The 24,880-nt window shown below is 44.3% G+C and overlaps 2 protein-coding genes across 6 annotated transcripts in view; one reads left to right on the forward strand and one right to left on the reverse strand.

Annotated features, from left to right (window-relative positions):
• The window catches only part of RBM25 (RNA binding motif protein 25), an 87,279-nt gene that overhangs the window by 59,777 nt on the left and 2,622 nt on the right, over positions 1-24,880 (reverse strand). Inside the window, exon 2 of the mRNA XM_075927272.1 lies at positions 10,131-10,214. The gene's annotated coding sequence lies outside the window, so the exon portion shown is untranslated. The remainder of the gene's footprint in view (positions 1-10,130; positions 10,215-24,880) is intronic.
• Positions 1-24,880, forward strand: part of ZFYVE1 (zinc finger FYVE-type containing 1) — a 41,760-nt gene that overhangs the window by 2,391 nt on the left and 14,489 nt on the right. For all 5 annotated transcript variants that reach the window (XM_025187489.2, XM_075927275.1, XM_025187491.2 and 2 more), the window contains exons 3-4: positions 17,467-17,971; positions 22,551-22,765. In XM_025187489.2, the coding sequence (XP_025043274.1) occupies positions 17,467-17,971; positions 22,551-22,765 (720 nt within the window). The remainder of the gene's footprint in view (positions 1-17,466; positions 17,972-22,550; positions 22,766-24,880) is intronic.

The following is a 24,880-nucleotide window of genomic DNA, read 5'->3' on the forward strand; positions in this document are numbered from 1 at the left end:
TTCGCTATGAGCAAAAGCACTGTGGGTACATATCCCACAGTGCAGTGTGGTGGGAAGGCGGAGCTGATCGTTGCCCATGTTGGGATTCCTTCTGAGTTCTCCCACAACCTCCTCAACTTCCCCTGAGCAGCATCATGAGTGAGCTCTCTGTGCTGAGGAATGTCAAAGCAGCACATCAGTCTCTCCCCCCCCCCCCCCCCCCCTTGGGAGCAGCAATCTGTATGCCACTGTGTTACTAGTGCAGAGCACAACTGGAGTATTCCCATGCTTTGCTGTTTGTTCCCTATAGGAACAACACACTCAGCTGTCCGATTATTTCCCTGAAGCTTTGAAAAGGGAGCGGCACATGCCTGCAGAACAGCAGAGATCAAAACACTGAGCCAGAAGGATCAAGGCAGGCACTGTAGGATACTGGCGGAAGACAGTTCTGTCAACGAAACAAACGGCAGAGTTTACACTGGCTCTTTTCCCCTCCCTTTATGGTTAACAAAGTACTCCAAGGGTTGGAAGTTTTTTGTCATGGAAACTGGCATTTTTTCCTGACAAAAGTAGCATTGCAGTGTGTACACTCTCGATGTGTCATTGCCAAAAAACAGTTTTTGAGACAAAACTTGGTACTATGGACAAGGCCTTAGTTTCTGTGTTAACCACACTTCTGGATAGTTCTGTTAGACTAAAAAATTCTTCAAGGGTAATCTTTGGACACTTGACTTGTAAAACAGCAGTAATGATGAAATTGGGATAATCTGCTCGTGATGCTAAATTAGCATCCTCTGCCAAAGAGACATAGTGCTCAGGGATTTTCTTACATGCCTACCATGAGAACATGCCTGCCAATAGGAAAGGAGGCAAAGGTGGCAGTTACTCCAGAGTCTGGTGGTTCAAAGGGGCTCAGGGCTCCCATCCACCTCCACTGCTACAACAGCAGTGGGTGTCCTGGGCTCTAGCTGATTGTGGAGATGTTTGATTATTAGAACCCTGCACAGATATACAATTTTTATCTGCATTTGCAGCTTGTTTTTTTTAATATTTGCATTGACATCTGTGGATGTCTTTAGGTATCTTCAAATTTGCAGGGTTCTAGATAAAAAATGTGTATGCGCATTCATATCAGCAAAAATTAGCTGCGGACATCCGTATCCATCCACATTCATATACTGTACATGGATTTGCCGGGCTCTATTGATCAAGTCATTTTGCCTTCTACTGCCTGCGTTAACTGATTTATGCACCTAGAGCAGTAGTCATAAGACACAGCTAGGCCTCTTATATTTAGTCAAAGTGTGGCAATGAAAAAAGCTTTGTTGCTAGAGTTTCTCAACAAAGAGAGGAAGAAAGCTTCTTGCAGCAAATTACATAGGCCCAGGTTCCTGAAAACCACAATCTTAAATGGAGAAAGGAGAGTCCTCTTATTGTTGATTCTCTCAGCTGAAACTACCACAGCACCCAACCTCTCCCTTTCCAATTTAAGAGTTTTCCTCACGTTGTTAACAGAACAGTCTTTTCCACCTCCTTAATTCAGCCCCTTTCTTGGGTTTCTCTGTAATCCCTACAGCAAGGGTGGGGAACCTCAGGCCTGGGGGCCAGAGGCAGCTCCCAGTGTGCCTGGATCTGGCCCCCGAGGCTCAATGCTCCCCACCAGTAGTGGGGAGCCCATACTGGCACTCCCACCCTCCTGCTGCCCCACCACGGTATGGGAGCACACAAAATAAACTAGGCAAATACAACTTAGATGGGGCTGCTATAAGGTGGGTGCAAAACTGGCTGGATAACCATTCTCAGAGACTAGTTATAATGGTTAGTCATGCTGGAAGGCCATGACAAGGTGTTTCGCAGGGGCTGTTTTGGGACCGGTTCTGTTCAATATCTTCATCAACAATTTAGATATTGGCATAGAGAGTATGATTACTAAGTTTGCTGATGATACCAAGCTGGAATGGGTTGCAACTGCTTTGGAGGATAGGGTCATAATTCAAAATGATCTGGACAAACTGGTGAAATGATCTGAGGTAAATAGGATGAAGTTTAATAAGGACAAATGCAAAGTACTCCACTTAGGAAGGAACAATCAGAATGGGAAGCAATTGTCTAGAAAGGACTACTGCAGAAAGGGATCATGGGGTTGTAGTGGACCACAAGATAAATATGAGTCAATAGTGTGACACGATTGCAAAAAAAGCAAACATGATTCTGAGATGCATTAACAGGTGTGTTGTGAGCAAGACACGAGAAATCATTCTTCTGCTCTACTCTGTGCTGATTAGGCCTCAGTTGGAGTATTGTGTCCAGTTCTGGGCACCACATTTCAAGAAAGATATGGAAACTGGAGACAGTCCAGAGAAGAGCAACAAGAATGATTAAAGCTCTAGAGAACATGAGCTCTGAGGGAAGACTAAAAAAATTGGGTTTGTTTAGTTTAAAAAGGAAAAGACTGAGAGGGGTTTCCAAGTATCTAAAAAGGTGTCACAAGGAAGACGGAGAAAAATTGTTCTCTTTGGCCTCTGCTTCTTGTCCTATCATCAATGGGCTTAAACTGCAGCAAGGGAGGTTTAGGTTGGACATTAGGAAAAACTTTCTACCTGTCAGGGTAGTTAAACACTGAAATAAATTGCCTAGGAAGGTTGTGGAATCTCCTTTTCTAGAGATATTTAAGAGCAGGTTAGATAAATATCTATCAGAGATGGACTAGACGATGCTTGGTCCTGCCAAGAGGGTAGGGAACTGCAGTCAATGACCTCTCAAGGTCCCTTCCAGTTGTAGTGTTCTATGAATATTTACTAGGCTGGGTCCCACTAGTTTCTAGTGTGCGAGGGGAATGTGGGGACTGTCTTTCTCCTCAGTTTTGCTATAAATCCAAGGTTTTTGGAACACATCTTGGACTTAGAGCAAGGATGGCCTGTATATTATAATATGTAATATAAAATAAGAGAATGGCACTTGGTGGCAACTGGCAACTCTAGATTTCTCTTATTGCAGCTTTTAGTGCTGCATACTTGGGTGATAGTTAACTAGGTTTAGAATCTAATAAAACGAGCCATAAGTATTAGTTAAGCTAAACTTTCTAGCACTATCCAACGGAGCAAATAGTTTGGGAATTTACTTGTTAAATCACACCTATACTAAAAGGCACAGAGCATCTTGAATAATGATGCACTGCAAAGTTGACCCACATTGTTTTTCAGGCATCTTCACATCTTCATCCACAGCATTTTGTCCCAATAAGCAATTTTCCTTATGATGTTTCATTCTTGCAGCTAAGCCCTGCATCTCCTTCTTGCACTGCTTACACTTGATACATTTTTCTTTTTTACTGAGGGAATTAATTTCTTCAAAATATTCCTAGATAAGGTCTCTCTTAGTATGTCTACACTATAGAGAAGATCAAAGCTGCCACTGTCGACCTTCCAGGGTTCAAATTCGTGGGTCTAGTGAAGACATGCTAATTTGAATGGAGAGAGGCACTCCAGTTGATGTCAGTAGTCCTGCTTCCACGAGGAGTAAGGGAAGTCAAAGGGAGAGTGTTCTCCCTTCTACTTCCTGCAGTACGGACAATGCCAAAAGTTGAATTAAGGTACCTCGACTTCAGCTATGCAATTAATGTAGCTGAAGTTGCGTATCTTAATTTGACCTAATCTCCTAGTGTAGACAAACCCTCTGATACCTAGAAGCCATGACAGTTTTTTTTATGGCAAAAGTATAAGAGGAATATAGGAAGCCATGTGTGCTGAATAATGTCTTTTTTTTCTTTCCAGTCCACTAAGCATAAGCTTATCGGGTAGTCGACTGGAGTATCGACTACTTGCTCTTTTCCCTCTCCGCCCCCACTGCGTCTATGAGAGGCCGTAAATGGGGGGAGAACAGGAGCCAGTGCTGGGGGGAGCTGGCTTAAAAACTGTTTTCCCCCAGCACTGGCTTTGCTGTGCCATCTGTCTCCCTCATCTCCTGCTGCCTCTAATGGAGGGGAGAATAGGGGAGGCTGCTGTGAATTGGAGAGGCTGCTTCCCATGGCGGGCTGAGACTTGCTGTGGGCAGAGGCTGCTCTAGCAGCAGCCCCTGTCCGCGGCAGCTTGGGCTGCCCACGCGCAGGGACTGATGCTGGTGCAACCTGTGTTCGCAGCAGGCAGGACTGGTCACCGCAAGAAGGGGCCAGGATTTGGCGTGAGCCGGGACCAAGTAGTCTTGTCTTGCACTGGTCCAGGATGCTGTGCCTCTGCATTTTAAACATAGTAAGAGCCCAGTGGCTCTTACTACATTTAAAACGCATAGCCATTGCACGGGTGGTTCTCAGAACCAGCATGAGTTGGGACTGCTCAGTTCTGGCTCAAGCTGGTTCCTGGAGCTACCCCCACTGTGGATCTGCAGATCAGTCCTTATCGACTAATCGTGTAGTCGATACAAACTGTATCGACTACATGATTAGTCAGATAACTGCAATATAACATCCCTGGTTTAGACAATGTCTTGTCAAACTCTGCTGTGCTTGGCTCAGGTCCTCCACCTAAGCACAGAACAAAAACTATCCTATCCAGCCTGTTTCTATCTTTGCACGTTAGTCTACTGAGAGAAATTGAAAACCCCAAACTTTCAAGAAGCAAGTGCTGATAGTTAGGCTGGACAGACTAGAATCATTAATTTATCCTTATGAGATTGTAAGTGTAGCATGTTTGTGATAAGATTTAATTGTCATCTAACATAAGAATGGCCATACTGGTTCAGACCAATGGTTTGTCCAACCCAGTATCCTGTCTGCCAACAGTGGACAATATCAGATGCCTCAGAGGAAGGGAACACAATAGGTAATCTTCTCGTGATCCCTCCCCTTCACCCACCTCCAGAGAAATAGAGGCTAGGGACACCATTCCTACCTATCCTAGCTAATAGCCATTGATGGACCTAACCTCCATGAATCTATCTTGCTCTTTTTTTAACCCTGTTAAAGTCCTAGCCTTGACCACATCTTCTGGCAAGGAGTTCCACAGGTTGACTGTGCACTGAGTGAAGAAAAACTTCCTTTTGTGTATTTTAAACCTGCTGCCTATTAATTTCATTTGGTGACCCCTACTTCTTATATTATGGGAATAAGTAAATAACTTTTCCTTAATCACTTTTTCTACACCAGTCATGATTTTATAGACCTCTATCATATCCCCCCTTAGTCTCCTCTTTTCTAAGCTGAAAGTCCAAGTGTCTTTAATCTCTCTTCACATAGGACCTGTTCCAAACCCCAATAATATTTGTTGTCTTTTTCTGAACCTTTTCCAATGCCAATATATCTTTTTTTTTTTTTTTTTAAAGATGAGGTGACCACATCTATATGCAGTATTCAAAATATGGGTGTACAATAGTTTTATATAGAAGCATTGAGATCCTTTCTCTCTTTTTCTCTATCCCTTTTTTTTTTTAAATGATTCCTAACATTGTTTGCTTTTTTGACTGCCGCTGCACAGTGGATGTTTTCAGAGAATTATCCAGAATGACTCCAAGATCTCTCACTTGAGTAGTTGTAGCTAAATTAGTCCCCATCATATTGTACGTATATTTGGGATTATTTTTTCCAATGTGCATTACTTTACATTTATCAACCTTAAATTTCATTTGCCATTTTGTTGCCCAATCACTTAGTTTGGTGAGATCTTTTTGAAGCTCTTCACAGTCTGCTTTGGTCTTAACTATTTTGATCAATTTGGTATCATCTGTTGCTTTTAAGTGAAAAATATAGTATTTTATTAACTAAAAAAATCTGATTTAAAAATAATTGATTTTTATCCACCCTGCTCAGTTCTGAGTCCCTAACATTCCCTCTCCCACACTTCCTCATCTCTCTCCTACTGCTTTTCCAGTTCCCTTCTCCCACTCTTGGTTAGCTTTCTGTTCAATGTGAAGGATGGTAGCTATAGACAGGTACAGTGCCCTTATAAAGCAGATTCCACCTCCCGGATCTATGAGCATTTTGGAGACATGTTCTTAGTAGTGTGAGGAGTCATGGAAAACACAGCAAAATACACAATCCTGCTAGTGGACCACAGCCTGACTTGTGGCTGGTATGGAAAATAATCCTTGGAAAGCATTATATCATCACTTTTCTTCCTATCGCTTGCTTGTTCTGCTTCCTCTCCCTCCCACTCCCTGCCCCAGGCAATTGGCTTCTTCTTCCCTGCAATGAGAGTTCAGGTTCCCTTTCCTGCTTCCTGCCACTCACCACTCTGTGATCAGCCTTCTGCCCTCTTGCTGATCTAGTCACCGCTCTGAAAAGCTTACCACAGGCCAAATTACAGTTGCTTGTCCCTCAGTCCTAGGATTGTTTTTCAAAACCTAGCTAAACTAAGATTATTGGCAGCTATGCTGGTGGCTTCCGTGTGCTTACCAGAGAGTTCTTTATATGGTTCCGGGGGAACAGAAAACAGGCAGACAAAATAGAGGCTTGAAGAGAAACCAGAGAGGGCAGAGTGATAGTTTCCTCACCCGTTTTCTTCTCATATCCAATTTTTCTTGGCCTTTCCCACTGCTGTACTCATCTGTTCCAGCAGGTGCCAGTCGAGGTATGTCTACACAGCAATGTAAATCCAGTTAGCCCCCTGTGGGTACATCTAGACTGCAGGGTTTTTCTGAGATACCAGAGGTAAAATTTGCATAGCTTTTTTCTGAAAAAAGGCTATAGTGTAGACTTAGTCTGGGTGTCCACACAACTGCTCTGAAGCTGGCAGAGGCCAGGCTAAGGAGGTGGGTGGGTAAATGGGGGTTTTTTCCTCTGACATCTACATTTCATGTCAAACTTCAAAACAAACAGGTACCCCTCCCCCCACATCTAAAAATACCACTGTGGAACAACCCATTTTAAAAATTAAAATTTGCAAGTTTCATTTTACTGTCATGCTGGAGCATGATGTCCTAATTATCCTCAGAACAGGTGCTCATGGTCATTTACCTGCCAATGTGACTTAACCTAGAGGTGAAGAGCCCACTTCTCATATTAGATGGAGTCCATTCTACTGTCATGGGCATGGGAGGAGTTAATTACATAGTTTCTCTTCTCCTTGTGGACACTTGTGTCCCATCAATAGCAACCATCACAGGACAAAGGGTGGACAGTGCAATAGCTTTGTTTTGGCTAGAGTGTTAAAATAGGAAGGGGTGCATTAGGCTGGGACTGGGTTACTTTGACTATGTCTGCACTGCAGTTTGGATGCAGGAGGTCTAGATTTGAGTATGGGTGAGAAAATTCTTACCCTAAGGTTAAAATGCAGCCTACGTACTCAAATCTAGGATTCCCTGACGTGGATCAGCTGACTTGAGTTTGACTAACTTTAAGCTTACTTTGCTGTGTAGACATACTTTCAGAGGCAAGTACAGGAGCAGCCCTTGGAGCTCAGTGCCTCCCACTGATGCCCTACTCTCTATCCAATTTCACACTTTCCCATTGAGCTACTGGATGAGTAGATTAAGAGAGTGTCTGAGACAGCATGTAGAAAATATTCTTTGAATACAACCTCATAAAAGGGCCTTGCATAAGGTCCTTCTGTGTCACAATGAAATAAACTTTGTTAGAATAGAGGGAGTATTGTCTAGTAGTTAGAAAAGATGTCTTAGGAGTCACGACTGCTAGATGTGATTCCTGGCTTTGTTACTGACTTACTGTCCATTGGACAAGTCACTTCACTTGCCTGTATCTCCCTGTCCCTATTTGTAAAATGGGGGTGATAACACCTACTTTCCTTGTAGCATAGTGGGAGGGCAAAATTAATGTCTGAGAAGGACTCCGAACACTATGGCTACGTCTACACTGCCGGCTTTGCCAGCCGTGCCTATGCAAATGAAGCACGGATTAGCATATTACCGTGCTTCATTTGCACAATTTATTCAAGCTGGTTTTTGTGCAAGAGATTTTTGTGCGAAAACAAGCAGTGTGGATGGGTTTTTTTTTTTGCACGAGATCCTCATGCCTCTCCCTATGAATACAAACAAAAGACAGAACTATGTAGTACTTTAAAGACTAACAAGATGTTTCAGCTACACCAGACTAGCATGGCTACAACTCTATCCTATCAGTACAAAGTATTATTAACTTTCCTGTTCCATTCTTGTCAGCTGTTCTAAAAAATAAATAACCCAGTTGGAGTTGTCTCAGAGCAGAGGAAGCGTTCATTGTTCTCAATAGGGTTGCCAGATGGCTTCAACAGAAATACCGGACACAGTGGACATTCCATCACAATCTACATTACATCTTATTTAGAAAATACCAGACATTTATATTTTCTCTGTTTCCCAAACAGAAAGCTCAAATACTGGACTGTCTGGTTCAAAACTGGACACCTGGCAACCCTAGTTCTCAGATTTGCACAAAAGTAAAAAAGAGTATTCCACCAAGTGCCAAGGTGGGGAAAAAGGGCCTCCTCAGGCTGGATCCAGCCCGCCAACTGGGTTGATCTGGCCTGTGAAGGCCCTGCCGCACCCCCAGGCCAATCAGGGCCTGGGGTAGGGGAGCATGTGAAGTTTCCTCAGCCTTGAAAGAAGCTTTCGGTGCTTAGAAGTACCACGTGCTCCTGGCGGTGCAGGAGGAGACTTTGTGTGCGCCTCTCGTCCTCCATGCCCTGATTGTGCACTCCCCCTTCTGCCCCCAGGCCAAAGTCTCCTCCCACCACCAGGGGCATGGGCGCCTATGGGAAACTCGAGGGTGGAGTGGGGGGGGAGCAAAGGTGCTCCCCCACCCCAGACCAATTATGGTCTGGAGGTTGGGAAGTAGGGAAGTATCCTGGCCCTGCCCCTCCCGATGCAGACCAAGGCTAGTTCAAAAATTTCTGAAGTGGCCCCTGGCAAAAAATTATTGCCCACCCCTGACTTAGTGGATCAGTTAGCAGGCTATATACATTGGTTTCAGAAGTTAGAAAGCTCATTTGCTGTTTCATATCACCCAGCTTCCCCTCATGGATATAGTATTCCCTTGGTAATTGCTCCGTTCCCAATCACTGTCCTCTTCCGGGGCTGTGGCAGGGTACTGGGGCCTCTTTACAGGATTTTTTCCACTAAGTGCCTGGACTGCTTCAAGACCTTAGAAATTGGATTCACAGTCTCCATTGCTCGCCCCAAATTTATATATTTTTAAAGGGTTTGTCACTCCTGTCTTCTTGCTTTTTATGTGCAAGCGCCCAACAGTTCCATGTCCCAGTTCCATGTGCCTTTCAATAGCAGTGTTATTTTAACACTGATGTTGCGGTAATGCTCAGACATGCCAATCAGGATCACATTGTACTAGGAGCTATACAAATACATACGAAGATGTTGCTTCCAACATGGAGAATTTTCATGCTAAGGATAAAAATGGTCCCGATTCTCTCTCTCTCTCTACTGTGGCCCCTTTACACCATTCCACAGGCAAAAGGAAGGCACAATGGCCTCCCCTTAGGGAATACCCACAGTGCAAAGGGGCTGAAATAATTGTAACTCCCAAGTGAAACAATCGTATGTAACTTCTTGCAGCCCCTAGAACAAGCAGTTAATGCTGGAAAGGGACATGATAGGAGTAAGCTATGACATAGGCAGCTGTGGGGGGCCCGCATTTAGAATTCTAGAAGCACAAAGTTGATTTAAAGCCTCTTTTGTTCCCTTCCCCTCCCACTGCCTGGACCGAGTCTCTCAGAATTATAGCTTATAAAGGTATAAGGCAGGGTTGGGGGACCTTTTTTGCATTGGGGGCCAATGACCCACAGAAAAATCAGTCGCGGGCCCGGGACTGCATGCAGGCGGTAGGGAGGGGGCCTGCAGTGCCAGGACTGGCTCTCCAATGCTGGGGAAGGCCCTAAGCCTCAGAGGTCAGAGCCAGGCAAGCCTTAGGTTCCCCACTCCTGGTATAAGGCATTGATCCTATGAACACTTATGCCCATAGTTACATAACTTTATTAGTTCTGATGAAGGCTATGAGACTATTCAGGGTGCTATAAAATTCAATATATGCAGAAGTGTTTTGCAGGATCAGGAGCTAATTACCTATGAAAAATTAGGTTTTAATGATAAAATCAAGTATTTCTTACTCCTAAATTAATGACTTTACATAACTGTTTTGGAAAGTCTTTCCACATCAGCCAAAATCTCATGGCAAGAAAGAAGAAATATAGGAAATCAAATCTGTAGATTACCTTTTACACTTAATGCTCAGATTTGAACCTTCTGGACCACTTGTCACACTGCCTGCTTAGAATGGAATCTCTGGTCCTTGAGGCCTTTGAAAGATGGAAAAGATTGTTGGAAACAGGGTTGAATGAAGGCAATTTGAGTTCCTACCTGCACCATAAGATAGAGTCCCACTGTGGCCTCATCATATTCCATGGTCCTGAATCCGACTAGCAGTGGCATGGCAAACTCCCTATCCTCCTAGAGTGTCCCTTTCCCCTGGAGTAACAGTAGGGACTTTGGAGGGGAGAAGCAAGGATACTAACAAGAATCCCCTTTTGGAGGTGTAAGGGCTGCAGCATGGGGCACCCAGTAACTGTCCCAGCAGCTGAGGTGCATCAGGGTTGGTGGGTAAATGGGCTTTCCTCATGGCACAGTTTCCTTTGGGGTGTGGTGCTGGTGGGGCTCCCCAAAGCACTGAGATGCATGGAGCAGCTCATACCTTTCAGAGTTATTCTTACAATTTGCAGATCCAGGCAGATATTATTCCATCTGCTATGCACAGTTCATATTTTCAGACATTAATTCACAACCATATGGGCTAGAATTTGGATTTTTCCCCAAAGAAAGCTGAGATTCGGATTTAATCTGTTTTCAGCAGCTGGCATGTTAAGCATGAGTCTGAGGTGCCTCAACTTCAATCCAGACCTGGATAGAGCCTCTTAGCTTGAATAATTGAAAACAGAACTGGATAAAACACTAGTGTCATAGGTAGGACCCTACCAAATTCACTGTCTAATTTGGTCAATTTCAGTCATAGGATTTTAAAAATTTTAAATTTCATTATTTCAGATATTTAAATCTGAAATTTCAGTGTTGTAACTGTAGGGGTCCTGAGACAACTCTGAAAGGGGCAGTGCAGAAATAGGAGTGGCACGGTATGGTATTGCCACTCCTATTTCTGCGCTGCTTCTGGCAGAGTGCTGTCTTCAGAGCTGGGTGCCTGGCCAGCAGCCATTGTTCTTCAGCCACCCAGCTCTGAAGACAGTGCAGAAGTAAGGATGGCAAGACCATAACCCTCCTACAATAATCTTCTTTTGAGTCAGTACCCTCATTTTGAAAAACTCTGGTCCCCCCCCTTGAAAGCTGTATAGTATATGGTAAAAGTACATGACCAGATTTCGTGAGGGACACCTGATTTCACGGTTCATGATGTGTTTTTCATGGCAGTGAATTTGGTAGGGTCCTAATCATAGGGAGCCAGGTTGCATTGGGAGAGATTGACGGAGAAATCTTCAATTTCCAACTTCTTTGATTTAAATGCTAACCCATTTTGAGATTCGCTACCTAAAAGTGCCTTCCTGCTGCATTTCAGAAGTTCAGTGCTGTATGTTATGAAGGTGCCACTTGAGAGCACACAGTTAAAACAACTGCTTTTCCATTATAAAGCTTAATTTGACTCTCTTGCACTCTGACTTTAGTTGAAAGAGAGAACAGTTTGAGTTTTTGAAGGATTACTATTTTTAAATTGGATTTTTAGACGTGTAGGATCAGAATGATTTGTGTCGCATAATTTCAAAAACTGATTTTCAGAATGAAAAAAGTCCTTTTGAAATTAATTTTTTGCTATTTTTGTTTAAACATTGGTTTATTGCAGATGTTTGAAAATTAAAACATATGACATGCATTTGAACCCACTTCCGGGGATCTTTTCATTTATTTTTTCATTGATTTCTAAATAAAAAAAAGCCTTACTCTTTAAGTGTTGCACTGGTTGTATATTGGGGGATGCTGTGGTATATTGCTTGTGAAATGAGTCTGTTAAATGATATATTTGATTACTTGTACATTTGGCATCTAAAACTACAGACTGAAACATTTTTCAGTTTTAGTCATCAGATATGCCCTGCCAAAATGAACCCAATCAAAGAGTAGTATTTTAAAATACAACAGCCAATACAATTCAAACTAGTATAATTCAAAACTTCAGTTCAAGACTAATAATACAACGCTACCCGAGTATCATGTGAAGCATTGTTGAGTTAGTGCATTGTGTATGGCTGTATCGAAAGGTAGACTTTGCATGAATAAGAGTAAGACACAAAAGATCCTGTGCACAGTTCTTAGAGGAGAAAATTCTGTGAAAAATGGATAAGATTAATTTAGACGTGGTAATCACTGTGTTTTGCCTGTAGGTTGTTTGGGTGCAAGTTATAGAGAGAGTTTTCATTTATGGGTTTTTTACATGAACTGTGTTGTGTAGTTAATGAATGGGATCAATTCCAAGAAATTCATGGACATGAGGTTTATTTTAGGATCTTGATCTATCTTTTTATGTTTTCCCTGATTCTCTGTCTCTTTATATGGCCCACAAATCTGTGGAAAGATACATGTTGACTTCAATGGGGTTTAGATCAAACCCTTTATTGGGTAACCGTTCAAAACAACATACTTAACTTCCAAACAAGTTAACTTTCAAGTTTTTTTGACAGTCTGTTTTTCATGGTCAAGAGTTTTGCTAAAAGTTCTCTTACATTCTTGATGATTTTGCTTTTTATTATTGCTCAAGTCTCATTTTATTTGATTAGGTGTTTACATTTCTGAGTATATAATGCCCTCTACAAGTGACAGGTGAATCAAATATGAAGCACATAAGCACTGTGGGTTTCTGTTCCTGCCTCGTGGCTGGTCCACACAGAAGAATAAGAATCTGCTACTCCTACTAGCTACAAAAGTGATCCCCTTAACTGTAGTGGTAGAGTTTCATGCTTTTGGTGTTGAAAGTTCTGCATTCAGAATCCCTTAATGCACACAGGGGATATAATCAAAAGTGCACATTAAAGAGGGGCTTGTATGTAAGTATATGGCAATTATTAACACAAATCCAAATAGTGAAATAACTATACAGAAAATAAGGCTAAACATGGTTATAACCTGTGAATTGGGAATAAGGTAAAATCTCTTTTTATTAGAGGTAGAAGGAAGTCTGTTTTAGTTATGATCTCTAAGTATAATAAAGCTGTAAATGAATCTCCAATGTTAGAAATGGCATAAGGAATAGAAAAAAGGAAGAAAAAGATATATGGGCATGGAGACTAGGGGCTAAAAAGGACAGTCTTTTTAGACAAGTTTGTGTAGTTCTTGCTCTAAAATCAGCGGTTAGTGTGTCATTTATGGATATGGTTTTATTTTGTGACTTTATAGGTGTGGTCTTAGGCTGTAAGAGAAATTTCCACAGCTGTGTTTGTGTTAGTTGGGCTGTCACCACCCAGGCCTTGGCATCAACACTAGGAGATGCTGTTGCACACCCTTTCAGATCTGTGCATATTTAGGGTCTCCCTATATCCCCTCCCCAAAAAAGCAAGCAAACATTTGAGTTCTAGATTTTCATTGCTGACGGTATGAGCAACTGTTGCTGGCTGGCCTAAAGGGACCAAATCTGGGAGGGGAAATTGGTAAGCCAGTTAGTTACTGTGGCTGGATTTCACACAGCTATATTTATCAAGGATATTCAGTGCATTGGAAACAGGTGAAGCAATTCAGTGTTCAGGTCTCTGCCATGGTGACTTTTTAGAAGCGTATGTGCTGAACTGTAACACTGATACTATGCAGATTCATATCTCATTAATACCCTTGCCCAGAGCTTAATTTGTAACAAAAGAGGTGTTAGAGCAGGGGTGGGCATTCATTTTCCCAGGGAGACCACTTCATGAATTTTGGTATGTGGTCACAAGCTGCCTCCACCTCCGGAAGGGGAGGGGCCTGAGGTGGAAGGGGCAGGGCGGGGGACAAGCTTCCCCCAGAATTGTGTGGGGCAGGGGCTTGGAATTAAAAACACAGCAAAGGGCTTGTGGCTTCTGGCTCTGCTGCTACGGTGTTGCATGGTAACCGCCTGGGATTGCTGCAGCTATTTAAAAGGCTTGCAGCTCCAAGCCCTGCTGGGGTAGGGTCGCAACTGGGAGCCATGAGCCATTTAAATAGGATCCTGCTGCCTGAGCTACCACCTGGACATGCAGTGGCACGGGCAGCAAGATATAAATAGAAAGTGGCCAGATGCTGTCTGCAGGCTGAATCAAAGTGTTAGAAGGGCTGGATCTGGCCCCTGGGCCGCATCTTGCCCAGCCCTGTGCTAGATCTCCCTGCCCCTGTCTAATGAGGGCCTGCTCCAGGATTAGGCCTCTAATGACTTGCAAATCTGTTGTTGGGAATTCTGTATGGAATTGGCCACCTCCTCTAGTCCCTTTATGCTGCCAGCATTGCTGACATTCTCCCATACAGATAACCTTACACTCAACATCTTTACCCCATGTAACCAAAGTCGCTAAATATATCCTCATGTGGTTGCCTACCCAAGAGTTACACAATTATTTGAACAAAGCTGTTGTCCACCTGGCCTCCCAGAGAGTGCAAAGGCTGTAACAGTTGGGCTCTGTATTTAATGCTGGCTTCTGGAGCACAAGGGAGGAGGGTTAAGGACAGATTATTTTTTCTTTAAAGTAGCAATGAAAGAGGTTACCTGGTTACCCAGTAAGCAGGTGACTTATCTGCCTGCTTACCAGGTAACCAGTTAACCAGCCTGACTGGCTGGACTCTGCCCTTGGCTGCAGAGGGGCTGGGGGCAGGGATGGAGCCAGAAACAGCCCCCCTCAGCCTGCAGCTGGAGCAGCCGCCACCACCCGAGGCTGTGGCAGGGCCGGGAGTGGGGTTGGGACTAGAGCAGCCCCTGCTAGCTGCAGTGGGGCAGGGGTGGAGCAGCCCCTTCTACAGCCGTAGCCCATCACATTGCAGATGGGGAAGGAGTTGCTCCGAGGTTAACCAGTTAAACCCGTGGTCCTCAACACGGTGCCCGCATTTGTCTGCGCCCGCCAAGTGCTCAGGGCTGGCCTGGCCCCAGGCACGTGGCGCATGCGCGGTGCCGGAGCCGGCCCCGGGCGCGTGGCACACGGTGAGCGCCGGCCCCGGGGGCGCCGCGGATTCACCCCCCGCGGCGCATGGGGGGAGGAAGCGCTAGTGCCGGCTCCGGGCGCGTGGCACTTGGGGGGGGGGGGGGAGAGCGTCAGCGCCGGCCCCGGGCGCGCAGCGCTTGAGGGGAGAGCGCCGGCCCCCGGAATGCGGCTATGGGGGGGCCCCGCCCCCCCCGGGCGCCCGGCGGGCGAACGGCCACGCCCCCTGGCGCCCGGCAACCCCAAATGGTTGGGGACCACTGAGTTAAACCGAGCATTGAACCAGTTAACATTTTAAACATTAATTAACATCCCTACTTTAAAGACTGGCATCCTCAAACCAGGTCTGGATAAGAAATATAATAGATAATGCTTTTAAAGGGATAGACTTCTCCATTAAGCCTTACAGAGGCAATTGGCTTAATCAGTCATAATATATTTGAGCATTTGAAGCTGTGCCTTAAACACACAGCTGACAAAAACAGGCAAATTCCCGTCGCCAGCTAAAAATTGGCTGTACCTTGGTTCTATGTACTCTGTCCCTGGAAAGCCTGATAACTCAATAAAAAGGGGGAGGAATGAAAAGGAGAAGTGCTTCTGGGTGGTTTCCTTCTTTCCCTTATGTTGTGAGATTACCTGTTTTAAACCAGTGAGTAACTACCCTAGCCCCATAGGCTATAATTTCTCCATCTTGAATACTGCTTCAAGTCTTTCCCTGGAACACAGACTCTCTTTATTTTAGTGTCCAGTCTAATCTTGCCCACAGATTTCATGATAGCAGGGTGGGGCTTAAGAACTTGAATCAGTGATCTAAGAATAAACCTATTCAAAGAAGCCATTGACTGCCTCCTCCTGACCTCTGTGGATCTTGTATTCAGAGATGTTCCACCTCTACTGGCTTGCAAGGGAGAGGAGGGAAGTTTTGGGACACACTTGTGAAAGAAAAAGACATATTTTCTACCCCTTTTCCTGGGAAATTGCTCAGGCCTCCAGAAATTGGCCAGTAAAAGTCTGTGCTCTTTGTTCTTGAAGGGAACTCCATGGGAAGAATCAAGGGGAATGAACTGAATTTAATCCCTTTCAGTAAGTGTTTTTATTTTGCTCTTCTTGTGACCCGACTTGTCTTGAGCAAACACCTGTCGAAGGAAGGATGCCCTGTCCCCATGTGAACTCACATGGCAAAGTACCATAACCACCCTGAGTAGGACAAAAACTTTGAACTCTAAAGCACAGTTATTCTGCAGTTGAAATAAGGGCTTCAGGTGAGCCTGCCTTGTCTATCTCATCATTTGTTTTATGTGGGCCCCATTGCTGAACTATCTGAACAGAAGTGTCTTGCAATGTGCCATAAAATAGTATGACAAGTCTGACTTATCCCATCCTAAGAAACCAGATGTTCTGAAGGGCAGGTGTTGTGTGCTTTGTTTTGTTTTAAAAACGTTTGTGGTTTAAAAAAAATAAAGGGTTTATCAAGTATATTATAAGGTGGAATATCAGGTCTGTTTTAGGGATGTAATAGTCCATTAACCAATTATCCGAAAAGCAAATGCTTACAGATTAATGCTATAGACTACACGCATTTCGCCCCCCCCCCCCCAGCAGCCCAGCTCAGTCCTGGCTTGTGAAGGGTCTGGGACCTACTCCTGCTATGGCTCTGCATTTAAAGTGTATTAAGCACTGGGAGGGCTGGGTAGTCTGGGTCATGCCAGGTCCGGGACCTCAGAAACCCCTAGATGGGGGCTACTTCCATCCTGCGCTGCAGCCTCTGATACAGAGGCAGCAGCATGGGGCAACAGGTAGCCAGTCCGCAAGCTGGTTTTTAAATTGGCTCCTCTCGCAGACTAGCTCCCACCTGGCACCTCATGCTGTTCCTTGGGAGTGAGTCCGGAAGCACACTGGCTGCCAGCCCTGCCCCTGGGGACTATAAAATAGTCAACTAACCAATAAGAATTCATGAGGTTATTTGACTATTCAATTAACTGATATGTAACATCCCTAGTCTGTCTTGCAGTTCTAAAAACCTGCTTAATTACTTTAATTCAGTTGAGACATCTGGATTTTAAATCTTTTTTTTCTCCCTACTTAACCCATAAAATGAATTGCTCAGAGGAGGGGCAATAAGGAGATAGGGGATAGGATATGGAGGAACTGTTGTTTGGCCACTGATGATGGAGAACAAGTGCATCTACATGACATTCAAGCCTGGGTCCCATTCAAAGTCAATGGGATTTAAGTGCTTTTGACACTTTGGTGCTTTTGAAAATTTTACCTGGGACTCGTATGTTTGTAAAGTTTATAAAAGACCTAAATGGAAGTTGCTCATCCTTGCAAACCCTGTGAGCTCTGAAGCCAGCTCTGCTTTTTGTGTAGTATTTTCTAGTTTCCCATCTAAAATGCTGTAATTTTCTTATTTTGAAAGGTGATGAATGAAGATGACTTTATTAAGAAACTGGACTGCAAACCTGACCAACACCTGAAGGTGGTGTCCATCTTTGGGAACACTGGGGATGGCAAGTCGCACACCCTTAATCATACTTTCTTCTATGGCCGTGAGGTCTTTAAGACATCTCCAGCCCAAGAATCCTGCACAGTCGGTGTATGGGCCGCCTATGACCCTGTCCACAAAGTGGTGGTAATTGACACAGAAGGTCTGCTAGGGGCCACAGTGAATGTGAGCCAGAGAACACGGCTGCTTCTGAAGGTGCTGGCCATCTCTGACCTTGTCATTTATCGTACTCGTGCTGACAGACTCCACAATGATCTCTTCAAATTCCTTGGGGATGCTTCAGAGGCCTACCTGAAACATTTCACTAAGGAGCTGAAGGCAACCACGGCCCGCTGTGGCTTGGATGTTCCCTTGTCCACTCTGGGTCCTGCAGTCATTATCTTCCATGAGACTGTATACACCAAGCTACTGGGCTCCGGTGAGTAGAGAGAAAGAGACAGTAAATCAAAATATAGCTAAGTGTTATCTTAATTGGGCTGCCATGTGGAAGACCTGGATTAGGGTCCTGGTCTGGCTCTCTTTTCAGGCTGGCATAGGATCTGTAGAGGTAGTATGCTATGTTCTAATGGTGGTATGAGGGATTTACATCAGAGTAGCAACTCAGTTAGCCAGTTAAGGATCAACACTGATTAGTCCTAACGAGAGTCTCCTGTGATCCTCCTCAACATAGGACAGTGAGTGTGTGGAGGGGCCCTAATAATATAACGGGGATGCACAGGGTCCTATCACAAAAATAAATGAAAATACATCATGCTACAGAACTAAATGGGTAAGAAGTATGAAGCGGACTTGTTTTTAAACCTGAACTCTCCCTTTGGCATTTCTGGGGATTGGTGCCGTTCCTAAGGCAGGCATGAATTCTGAGAAACACAGACTTCGGAGTGTGATAGCTGGTGCGTTGGCCCTGCTTCTTCCTGTGGTTGTTGCTCAAAATATGCAATATTGCTGGTAGGGTTTCCCACCATGCACTACAGGGTATGAGCACCACTATGCTTTCATTTCTCACCCCATCTCCATTTCCTTCTTCAGCATTTTACCTGGGATCTTTGCATGCCAGAGACATATGATTTGTTTACACATCTGTGGGAGAAATCCTAGCTCCATTGAAGTCTGGGCATTTTGTGATTGACTTGAAAGGGACCAAGAATTCACTTACTCTATCATAGTGTTTGCTAACCCCTGTGTTGGCTTTGCCCACCCCTACCATGCTCTAATATCTTGAGGGGGAGCCTGGGTCAATGCATCTGTTACATCAGTGCAGATGAGGTTTAGCTTTGCTTATGTGCATCCAGAAGTGCCCTACTGTGCAAGATCACAACAACTCCCTGCAGGCCCACAGTATTGTTGCTGGCTTCTTCAGTCTGGGTGTTTGCTGACCACAAGGCACTCAGCAAATAGAAAAGCCATGGAACTAAGTAAAGCACCTCCCTAAAGTTATTTTTCAGAATAACAAAGTGGCAATGTAAAAATGGCACCACCTTCTCACTTTTGTAAATGTAGAACAAATAAAGAACCAGGATTTCACACAGCATGTAATTAGCTGCTGGAATTTGCTGCCTCAGGGAGTCTGAGTCAAATGCTGTAGCTGATTAATTTTATAACCAGTAATGACAGTTGTAGTTTTATGCATAAAGTGAGGATGTCAAGAGGCGGGTAACTGACTAATCGTGTATGCGATACAATTTGTATCGCGTACACGATTGGTTAACAAAGGGGCCCCGCTGCAGCTCTGCAGTTTAAATGTAGTAGGAGCCGGGTGCGCTGGCAGCCTTGCTCCTACTGCATTTAAACTTCAGAGCCACAGAGGGGGTAAGTCCAGGACCCGGTGTGAGCCAGGACTCAGCAGTTCTGGCTCTGCCTTATACATGTAGTAAGAGCCAGGTGGCTCTTACTACATTTAAAAGACAGAGTCATAGCGTGGGTGGTTCCCGGTGCCGGTGTGAGGATCATGCCAGCTCTGGGACCACTGTGGTTCTGCCTCCGTGCCTCCTCCCCCTGCCCTCCCCAGCACTGCAGATATTGTGCTGGGGGGAATTGGATTTTAGGCTGGCTCTCCCCAGCACTGACTTCTACTTCCCTATCCCCTTTGCTGCCTCAGATACAGAGGCAACAAGTGGGGAGGAGCAAGAAGTCAAGTAGTCGATAAGCTTAGGCCTATCGGGTAGTCGGCTACTTGAGTAGTCGTTTACATCCTTAGCACAAAGGCAAAGTAGTAAAAACACATACTTCAGAGCATCAGCTGATTTCTGTGGAAGCCAGAAAGGAATCTCTCTCCCCCTCCCCCCTCATATGGAGCAAAACACAGTAGTTCAGCTTGATGTTGAGATGTGATTTTTTTTTTTTTTTTAAGGGTTGGGATTTGCTTTCCTGTCAAGCATATACTTTATACCATTGTTGGAAACAGGCTCCAGGAGTTGGCAGGCTGTTAGTGTGACTTGAAATGGCTAACTCTATGTTGCTGTGTTTTCTAGGCAGGGTGGATTGATTTAAGTCAAGGCAATTTAAATCATCCCCGCAAAAAAATCATTGATTTAAATCAAGTTACCAAAAAAGCTAAGATTGACTATGCTTTGAATGCACTTAATTTTGGAATAAGCCCCATTGAACTGACTGACACTTCCACTTTTTTGAGAAAACAAGTATAGAATGGGGTTCCCTTGGAAAAACTGAGTTATGCTGAAGTAAAATAGGGAATAGACTTGTGGCATCACCATCATGGTCTGTGACCATGATGCCCCAAAATAAGGGACATGTATTATGTAATAGAAAATAAGAAAATGACATTCAGGCAACTCCTAGATTTCTCTCACTGCAGCTTTCTCTACTGCATACTTGAGTGACAGATTCTAAACCCAGTTCACTAATTAAACAAGCCATAAATATTAGCTAAGCTAAACTTTTTTTCTAGAAATATCCAGTGCAGCAAACAGCTTGGGAATTTACTTGTTAAAACACTTATAGTAAAGGGCATAGAGAGAGTCTTCAAGAATGATGCACCGCAAAGTGAATTATTTAAGTTATTAACTACGGGTACGTCTAGACTACATGCCTCTGTCGCCAGAGGCATGTAGATTAGGCTACCAGACATAGTAAAATGAAGCGGCGATTTAAATAATCGCTGCTTCATTTAAATTTACATGGCTGTCGCGCTGAGCTGACAAACAGCTGGGATGAGGTATACCTGGGTGGTCGACAAATACCTTTGATGTCGCCACCCGCGCGTCCAGACTATCGCGCTGAGCCGACAAACAGCTGATCAGCTCAGCGCGGCAGCCATGTAAATTTAAATGAAGCGGCGATTATTTAAATCGCCGCTTCATTTTCCTATGTCTGGTAGCCTAATCTACATGCCTCTGGCAACAGAGGCATGTAGTCTAGACGTACCCTACTAGTTGATCCACTCAGCCATATCCACATCTTCTTCTACATCATTTTCTTCCAATAAGCAATTTTCCTTACAATGTTTCATTCTTGCAACTAAGCCCTGCATCATCTTCTTGCACTGCTTACACTTGACATGATTTTGTTTTCTTTTTTAACCCGGAGAACTAATTTTTACAAAATATTCCCAGACAGGGTCTCTCTGGGCCCTCAGAATTCATGACAGTTTTTCTGGAATATAGGAGGCTGTGTGTGCACTGAACAATGTCTTCCCTTTTTCTTTTTCTTTTCTGTCCACTTCACTGTTCCTTTCTTTGTTGCCTCTGTTCTTTCCTATATATCAAGGATGGAGAACCGCAGGCCCGGGGACTGGATGTGGCCCCCGGCTTGCCTGGATCTGTCTTTGGACTCCCCTCCCACCCCAGTATTGGGGAGCCTGTGCTGGTGCTTCAGCCCCCAACCCAGTCTCATCTTGCAGTTGGAGCACACATAATCTCCTAGCCTGGCCCCTCTAGGCTCTGGTATGCCAGGGGAATATAGGGAGTGTCTTTCTCAGTCAGGGGTCACATCAGTGAGGGTTTGTTTTGTTTTTTTGGTTTTTAGTTGTGTGCGACCCCCTGCTGATTTTTCTGAGTCAGTGGCCTGACCCAAAAAAGGTTCCCCCCCCCACTATATACTGTCTCTCTGTCTTTAAGACAATGTCATAACTAACTCCTCTGCCGTGCTTGGCCAAGGTCCACCATCACATAAGCACAGAACAAAAACAACACCATCCAGCCTGTATCTATTTTTGTGCCTGTTACCTTTTAGTCTGCTGAGAAAAAGAAACTGGAAGCCCAGAACCTTCAAGAAGAAAGAGCTAATAGTTTGGCTGGATAGACTAGAGCCATTTAATCATTTTATGAGACTGTAAATGTAGGTGTGGCATATTTGTGATGAAATTTAATTGTAACTCTTGTTTTTAAATGAGAAACTTAGTATTTTATTGATGATTTAAATAAACTAAAAAATCCAAATTAAATTAAAAAATCCATCTTTAATTTAAAAAAAATCATTGATTTTTATGTACCCTGTTATTAGGGGAAGGAAGATATAGACATTCCTTTTCCCGCCATAGGGTCTGCATGTAGAATACACATATAAGGAGTGATGTGAATAACGGCACTGTTATAGTGAGGCCAAATGGCTTGGAGCCAGGAACTGCTGACCTCTAACACACTGTATCTTAAAGTTTGTTCATTTAGTGCCAGATATTCCAAACTGGCCTCTAATTTTGAATGCCCATTTTAGGACCAATAAGCCCAGATTTTCAGAGATGCTCACCACCCACAATTCCTCCTATTTAGTTAGAGCTGTTCTCAGCATCTCTGCATGTCAGTTGTAGGAGCTAACACTATATCCAAAATTAGAGACCATTTTTCAAAATGTTTTGCTTTGCCTGTGTGTAGAATGGGGAATACTTGTGTATCTGCAGCACAGAAGGGTGGTAAGGAGTAATTAGGAATGTGAGTATTGTATAGCACTTCACATTGTTAAAGCACTGCCTGATTGTCAAATAGTATTATGCTAAACCAGCAGTTGTTAATACACCTGCTACTGCTTTTGCATGGGTGTAGATCACCCCTCTGAGGCGCCTGAAAAACTCATCCAGGATCGTTTTCGGAAACTGAGCCGCTTCCCCGAAGCCTTCAGCTCAATCCACTACAAGGGAACAAGGACTTATAACCCCCCCACGGACTTCTCGGGACTTAGGAGAGCTGTGGAGCACCAGCTGGAGAACAATACCACTCGTTCCCCTCGACAGCCTGGGGTTATCTTCAAAGCACTGAAAGTAAGTCATTTGCTGCAGAGTGTGTGGCTTCCTTACAGTTGGGGAGAGGCACGGAGGGTTCTTTTTCATGTCTGTAGCACCATTCCCAAGTATCATGTACTTAATAATGTTCCACAAAAAGCTCTAATGTAGAATTGCAGATATCTGGAGAAAAGGCAAGTCTTCAGTATCTCATATACTCCTGTAACAGTTGAATGGACTGGATGGATCTCTCCTGGGGGAAGACAGCAGGAGAGGGAAGGAAGTAAAGAAGAACTGATGGAGACCCTTTGAAAAATCAGGTGGAAAGGTTAAAGGAGAATTAGAAAAGCAAAATCTCTAACCCACACCTGTGAGGAAGCTGACTGGGGGAGGAAAGAGTGATAAACTGTATTGCAAGTGATAATTTTTTCATGGAAGGTATTTATAAAGATGCCCATAGAGCTGTCCAGGATGAAGTTTTTAGTAACTTTCTTAATTCTAGCATCAGTGCAATGATAACAATAGAAATGGAATTCGACTTGAAAAGAGATGACTAAGAGGGAGATATTAAAGTGTTCTTTAAAATCCTAAATGGTGTGGAAAAAGTGAATAAGGACGTGAGCTTTTCTTTTATTCCTTCACATAACACAAGAACCAGGGATCATCCAATGAAATTAATAGGCAGCAGGTTTAAAACAAACAAAAGGAAGTACTTCACACAGTGCACGGTTAGCCTGTGGAACTTGTTGCCAGGGGATGCTGTGAAGACCAAAATGATAGCATGGTTCAAAAAAGAAAAGTTCATGAAGGGTAGGTCCGTTAGTGGCTATTAGCTAAGATGGTCAGGAACACAAGGCTATGTTCTGGGCGTCCCTAACCTCTGGTTGTCCGAAGCTGGGAACGGACAACAGGGAATAGCTCACTCACCGATTGCCTGTTCAGTTCATTTCCTCTGGGGCACGTAGCATTGACTGCTATCAGAAGGCAGGATACTGGGCTGGATGAAGAGTTGGCCTGCTCCCAGTATGGCTGTTCCTGTGTTCTGATTGCAGGGGATGTGAGAGGTGAGGTAGTAAAGGCACTGGCTGCAGACAGTATTCTCAAGGAGCTGGGAGGCAAAGGGAAGGAGGGAGATGTGGCAGTAGCTGGAGAAGCAAGGGAGATCAAAGAAGGGATTGTTGGGGTTAGAGATACAATAGCATACTTGAGGGCTGATGAAAAGGAGCTGAAAGGTGGAAGAGACAGGCTGAAGACCTCCCTAGTATCCTTATGTCGTTATTACCACAATATCTCTGAGCTTCCTAAGTATTTAAGAATAACAGTCACTCTCTCTCAATGTAGGGGCAAGAGCATGATTATTTTATATGTATGTCTGCTCATGACAGACTTGGCTCCCCCTCCGCAAGTTGAAGAAAACAGTTTTCCATTTGGTCCTGAAAATGGTTATTGCTGTGGCTACTATTCTTTCCTGAGGGAGTGAGTCCCATAGTTGTTTGGCCATCCAGTAGCTTCAAGCAGCCCAAGGCTGTGGTCTGACTGAACAATTTGGAGCAGATGTTCACAACTGAGGGAGATATCACCTCCATAACAAGTCCTTCAGAGCTCTTCTCTCTCCTTACCATCATTGCCTCATTTCTTCTTTGGGTTCAGACTTTTGCTCTTCATCCAGATACTGATTTCAGCTAAGCATTTGGAAAGCTGGAAGCCAGTACTGTTTATATTTGACATAAAGCTGTGCACAGTCCTAATGGTGCTGGCATTACAGTCTGGCTTCCTATAGATCAGGGGTGGGGAAATATCAGCCCGGGGCCACAAGAAGTGCAAAAAAAAACCCAAAACAAACAAAACCCCTCACAGACGTGGCACCTAATTGATAAGTGGGCTAGAGTTGGGGTGGAGGGCAGGAGGGAGAGTGCAGGAGTGGGCTGGGGTGGGAGGGTTTGGAGGGAGGAGTAAGGTGAAGGGGCAGGGAATGGGGGCATCTACCTGGCACTGCTTTTGGGGGTGCATAGATGGCTCCTTGTAGCTCTGCACTGGCTTGCAGACTCCATCCCCATCACTCCCATTGACTGGGAATCCTGGCTAATTGGAGAGACAGAGCTGGAGCCTGCAAACGCCCGTGGGCTGGATGTGGCTGGCAATTTGCCTTGATCC

Source organism: Pelodiscus sinensis, chromosome 4, assembly GCF_049634645.1.
Source record: "Pelodiscus sinensis isolate JC-2024 chromosome 4, ASM4963464v1, whole genome shotgun sequence".
NCBI lineage: Eukaryota > Metazoa > Chordata > Testudines > Trionychidae > Pelodiscus > Pelodiscus sinensis.